The 6,752-nt window shown below is 25.3% G+C and overlaps 1 protein-coding gene across 1 annotated transcript; it reads right to left on the minus strand.

Moving 5' to 3' along the window:
* Positions 1-1,680: 1,680 nt before the first annotated feature.
* LOC135954232 (solute carrier family 66 member 3) lies at positions 1,681-5,805 on the minus strand. The gene is made up of 5 exons (XM_065504312.1): positions 5,687-5,805; positions 5,448-5,612; positions 4,842-5,101; positions 2,052-2,172; positions 1,681-1,973 (listed from the first exon to the last, which is right to left on the minus strand). Exons 2-5 carry the CDS (start codon positions 5,605-5,607, stop codon positions 1,840-1,842), a joined length of 675 nt encoding a protein of 224 aa, XP_065360384.1. The 5' UTR covers positions 5,608-5,612; positions 5,687-5,805; the 3' UTR covers positions 1,681-1,839.
* Between the last annotated feature and the right edge of the window lie 947 nt (positions 5,806-6,752).

Genomic DNA, 6,752 nt, shown 5'->3' on the forward strand with positions numbered 1-6,752 from the left:
ATAAGTGTTTAATCGAAACAAGGAGCTCCATCTGTGATTACTCATATTTCGGATAAAAAACCGATTTTTCATATGAAAAACTTCGAAAATCTAAAATCCTTAATAAATTTGCAAATAAGCGTTTAATCGAGAAAAGGATCACGATCGGATAAAAATTCAATTTTTCATATGAAAAATCTCAAAAATCTAAAATCCTTATTAACTTCGTATATAATCGGTTAATCGAGAAAATAAGATCACTTGATCACTCATATTTCGTACAAAAAATCGATTTTTCATATGAACAAGCGTTTAATCGAGAAAAGGAGCTCGATCTGTGATCATTCATATTTCTAACCAAAAATCGAATTTAAATATGAAAAACTTCAAAAATCTAAAATCCTTCATAACTTTGTAAATAAGCGTTCAATCGAGAAAAGGAGATCGATCTGTGATCACTCATATTTCTGACCAATAATCGATTTTTCATATGAAAAAACTCAAAAATCTAAAATCCTTCATAACTTTGTAAATAAGCGTTTAATCGAGAAAAGGAGCTCGATCTGTGATCACTCATATTTCATATAAAAAATCTATAATCCTTATTAACTTTGCAAATAAGCCTATAATCGAGAAAAGGAGCTCGTTCATATTTAGCAGAGACCGAAAATAAATGGTTCACTTTCATTTCAATGGCAAATTCTCAATCGCAGCCATTTAAAAATTATTTTTTGTGACATATCACTGAGAGAGTGATTTATTCGAGAAAATTTTAGGTTTGGGGTTGAGAGAAACAGAAAAGAAACAAACACAAATAATCTGGATGAGTGATTTATAATTTATTTTTTTCGTAAAGGTCAGCTTGTGACTTTGTAATTGCGAACATGAAAAATAAATGGCAAAAATGGATTTGATACAAATCAACGCTTAAATATATAAAATTAATCAAAAGATTAATAACAATTTACAAAAAAAATCTCATTTCTGTTTCTCAGACTTCATTACTTCATACTTATCATATTATTTTCATAATTTGTTAAAAATTACTAATAATATGTTATTGTATGTAAATAAAAGAGAAAATAACAGTTATTAACAACAAGAACAATTGAATTGATTTAATGGCTTGATCTCACATCAAGCCATTAAAAAACAACAAAAACGAATAAAGGTCATACCAAACCATTTAAATAAAAATCATTTTATAATTGTTATTTTCAGTGATTTATTTTTATCACAAAAATATAAATCACAATTTGGGTTTTTTGGATCTCTGATATTTAGTATCAAAAATGATTGGTGTAGCGAATCGAACCTAGTTTGCTAGTATTCAATAAAATGTAATTTGAACGGAAATCAACAAGCAAGCATAAAAAGAAGTACATATTCAATCAACCTAATCGTGTAAGGCATTGGCGTTTTATGCCATCCACAGTTTCATTCGCTGTCGTAGCGTATCGTTGTATCTCACAAATATATTTCAAACTGAATTTTTAGAAACAAAAACAAAACATCAATACAAATTTACGACTTACAACGATACAACGCTACGACACCGATTGTGAATAGGACAAGTGTTTATTTCATTTAATACGATTGATCACAAATTGAATAAATGTAAATTTTAATAGATTTTAAAAAAGACCAAAACGGTTTTCGAAAAATACTATAAGTATAAAACAATAATAATAATTTCATCAATTAATTGTTAAAACGTGTCATGATTGTGATTTATTTAGTCTTTGTTATTAAAATAAAGAAATTAAAAATATTAATAAATTTAATATAAGTTAAAAAATAAAAGCAAAACTAAAAAAAAAAAACTTTGAGTCAGAATATATAATTTAAAATAACTTAATTCTATTCATTCTTTGTCTTCTTTGTCTTATAAACACAAGCTGCCACAAACACAGAAGAACTTAAGAAAGTCGAAATCATGAAATTGGATAGCAACATTAAATCGTGGGATTGTACATAAACAGTATAGATGCGAGCTAGGATAAAAAAGAAAAAGAAAAATTATAATGACAAAAATTCTTTGCTCAAGATCTAATGCAATTAAAAATACTCACTAAAATTGGTAAATGCGGATAAAGCCCAAGTGGTGCGACTGACAGAACTGGCATCTTTGCTTCTTAAAATAGCTACTAATTGTAAGACCTTACTTGTGGCACCAATAGGTGTACAAAAGGGCTAGAATAAGTAATATTTTAATTAATATTTTGATTCTTTAGTTTTACATAATTTATTACATTAGTGTTTAATAAAATTCATGTTTTTATGCCGTACTTACATGGACATGAAAATGGTTAATTTTATATTGTAAATAATAATTTGTTTATGTTTTAGATGAATTAACATGCAGTTTACGAATTAAATTTAGTGAAATATTAATATTTGAACAATAAACTGAAAGAAGCACACACAATTATAAGCACAAAAAAACCCAAAACACGAAATAAATATATTTTTAAATTATTAGTAGATATTTGTTAAACTATCTTTTATATATGTAATTATTTTTTGTAATTCGATTTGCAAAAGTTAAAATTGTGAATAATTAATTTTGAATTTGTTAAAATAAATAAATTAAAAAAACTTTTATACTCTCAAAAGAAGAAAATAAAAAATTGAAAATACTTTAAAATTCATGAATATTTAGAATTTTTTAATCAATATTTTAAAGTTCGAAATTAAAAAATCTATAAAATTGCCCTCAAATAAAACTAAACGTATTTTTTTAAGAATCCTAATGATTTTGAGATTATTTTAACAGCTTTGAAACATTTGCGAACATAAGTTCAAATAAAAGTTATTTTTAAATTTATTTACTTTTTTATTTTTAATGTTCCTTGAATGTGTTTGTCTAATTTAAATAAACATTTTCGAAAATATTGAAAATACTTTAAAATACATGAATATTTTGTATATTTTATTTCAAAATTTTTAATTTCGAAATTAAAAAAGCTATGAAATTGGCCTCAAATAAAACTAAAAGTATTTTTTAAGAATCCTAAACATTTTCGAACATAAGTTCGAATAAAAGTTGTTTTTAAAGTTTATTTACTTTTTTTCTTTATAGTGTTCCTTGAATATGTATGACTAATTTAAATAAAAATTTTCGGAAATTTTGAAAATATGTACTTTAAAATACATGAATTATATATTTTGTATATTTTATTTCAAAATTTTTAAGTTCGAAATTAAAAAATATATGAATTAGACCTCAAATAAAACTAAAAGTATTTTTTTAAGAATCCTAATGATTTTGGAATTATATTAACAATATTTTCGAACATAAGTTCGAATAAAAGTTGTTTTTTAAGTTTATTTACTTTTTTTCTTTATAGTGTTGCTTGAATATGTATGACTAATTTAAATAAAAATTTTCGAAAATATTAAAAATACTTTAAAATACATAACATTTAGAATTGTTTTTTATCAAAATTTTAAAGTTTGAAATTAACAAATCTATGAAATTGGCTTCAAATAAAACGAAATGTATTTTTTTATGAATCCTAATGACTTTGAGATTATTTTAATAGCTTTGAAACATTTTCGAACATAAGTTCGAATAAAAGTTGTTTTTATGATTACATATTTCCTTTTTTCTTTTTAGTGTTCCTTGAATATCTATCTCGAATTTATATAAAAATTTTCTAAAATATTGAAAATATTTTATTTCAACATTTTAAAGTTCGAAATCTAAAAATGTATGAATTGGCCTCAAATAAAGCTAAAAGTATTTTTTTAAGAATCCTTATGATTTTGAGATTATTTTAACAACATTTTCGTTGTTTTTTAAGTTTATTTACTTTTTTTCTTTATAGTGTTCCTTGAATAAAAATGAAATAAAAATTTTCGAAAATATGAATATGTATTTCGAATATTTTATTTCAACATTTTAAAGTTCGAAATTAAAAAATCTATGAAATTGGCCTCAAAAAAAACTAAAAGTATTTTTTTAACAGCTTTGAAACATTTTCGAACATAAGTTCGAATAAAAATTGTTTTTTAAGTTCATTTTCTTTTTAATGCTCCTTGAAAATCTATGTTTTATTTATATAAATATTTTCGAAAAAAAGTATATTTCGAATATTTTATTTCAACATTTTTAAGTTCGAAATCTAAAAATGTAAGAAATTGGCCTCAAATAAAACGAAATGTATTTTTTATGAATTCTAATGACTTTGAGATTATTTTAACAGCTTTGAAACATTTTCGAACATAAGTTCGAATTTTTGAACATTATATTGCATTGTCACTAGGTTTATGCATGATCTAGAGATTATTTTAACAGTTTTAAAAATTTTCGAACATAAATTCGGATTTGATTTCGAATTTTCGAACAAAGGAAATTTTGGGACAAAAGAAATGGTTCAAAACTAAGATATAAATTTTGACCTAAACTAACATACAAATAAACAAATTAACAGAAATAAGAGCTTTTAAATATTCAATTTAATTTTGTTTCCAGGTGCATCTAAGCGTTAAGAGTGGCAACTGATATAAACAAAACAATAATTCTGTTTCACAAATTAACAGGTTTAAGTTAAAATGTTAAATGTTAAACTAAAAACAAACATTAAAATTTAATACTTCTTTTGCTGCAATATTAGATTTTTATTTCCGTATTAAAAAAAAATGACTAACAGGCAAACAAACAACTTTTGTTATCTCAAAAAATAACAAAAATAGACCACAAACATTTGTCAACATAAAATCAAAGCAATATTTTATATAAAATTTGTTATCAAACAGAATATTAAGGCAAAAGCAAAAAAGACAAGAACATGATTAATGAGTTTCAAAGAAGATGGTTAAAATAGTAGATATGATATGGAATAAAAAGTAAAACTTACCACTAAAAATTGTAATATGATGACAGGGAATAATTTCATATAGATCAGTGTTGCAATGATGACATAGAAGACAGACACAATTTGGGTCTTAACACCCAATAGATTTTGATATTTAAAGACAAAATAAATTAGAACATACTCCTGCATGAGTAAGATGGGATATTCCATGTATGACAGAAAATCATAGCCATTTGTATAGTTATAGGACATCATGACAGTGTAACTGAACAATTCCAGACACAAGCCAAAAACACTAATGCCTACAGGCAAGAAATATAAGAAAAAAAATAATTTTTAGCTCAATATATTAAAAATTTATATCAGTATGTGTAAGAAAATGTCTTCAGCCAGGACTCAGTTATACAAAATCAGATTCTTATTAGATTTTTATAAACAATGATTTCTAATTGCAAAATAAATTGGAAAAAAAATCAACTTTATGTAATAGAAATTCCACACTGTCAAACGATTTTATAGAAAAATTAAAAATTGTAAAGTCTTTTAAAAAAATCCCTATTTATATTAATTTAGAAATATTTTATAGGTATATAAAATAATATACCACCTGCTATATTTATATTCCTATATACATATATACACACATACCTTGTGATGATTTATTCTGTCTTATCGTATTAATTTGGGGAATTTTTATAAATAAACATGAGGAGACTGTGATCAAACTTAAAATATCGGCTATTATCAACACTATACCACGGTCCATGTATTCGACCACGGCATCTTCCAAATCATCGAAAGAATCCATTTTAACTGAAAATCAAATTTGAATTAATAAAATACGTTATTTATCCAAAGAAATACAATAAAAACAAACAAAATATTACCTCTTTTTTTCGCAAAAGCCTATGCAAAAATGAAAACAATCAACAGCCTCTAATTACTATAGCAGCACTGATGTTTAGGTAACAAACACAGATGCTTTGTCTTTAAATGAAATGAAATTTAATTAATTTATATGTTTTTATATAAATGACCAGGTCAAATATTTATAATGCGAATCCATATATTACATACAAATGTATATACGGAATTACAAAATATGTTGTTTTAATAATTAAATCACATACCGTTTACTACTAATCACTAAATTGATATGAACCAAGGCGATTTTATACAAGGTGGATAGCTGATTACTTGTCTTTCCCTTGTTTGGTTATTGCATCTGTCAAAGCTTGTTTTTATATTTCAATATCTACGTATTCTAAGCTTATTAACAAAATATTTCTTTTTATCATAGATAAGTTAAACCACCTCTAATCAATCATCCACACTATTTTAAGGTTTAACATAAATTTTTATTAATTTTTCATTTCTGTTTTTTGACATTTAGTATGAGCAATTGTTGTTTTTGTAGAACTGCCACCACCTTGTATGAATTCGCCTTGGTATGAACAGTGCTGGTAATTTAGAGTTTTTGCTTTAGCTCAAGCGATTTTTGAAACCAGTTTGGCTTGGACAAGTGTTTAATGGGAATTTTAGCAATTTCTGCTCGATGAATATTTTCAGATTAATATGTCATTAGGTTAGGTTCCAAGGGCAGCTAATCATCAAGCAGCTCACTTGGGTTCATGCAAAACTGATCCCATTGTGATACCCATGAAGTAAACAGCAGAATATTTATACTACATCCGTTGTTTCCAAGGTGAACCAACCATATTCTCTGATGAAGGAATGGATGAGCCTCGTGAGGAAGGGCGTTCCAAGAATATGCTCCCTCAAATTTGTCAGAGTTGGATATTGACACAATAGGTAGTAATCGTTAAACCGCAGGCTCATTGTGTCCTGTAATAAAATATATAATTAGCCATATTTGCTCACGACGGAATTCATTAGTCCACCTGTTCTGTGTAATCTCATATAGTTTCTGCTGTCCAATTTTCGTTCAATTCA

The sequence above is a fragment of the Calliphora vicina genome, chromosome 3 (assembly GCF_958450345.1).
Source record: "Calliphora vicina chromosome 3, idCalVici1.1, whole genome shotgun sequence".
NCBI classification, from domain to species: domain Eukaryota; kingdom Metazoa; phylum Arthropoda; class Insecta; order Diptera; family Calliphoridae; genus Calliphora; species Calliphora vicina.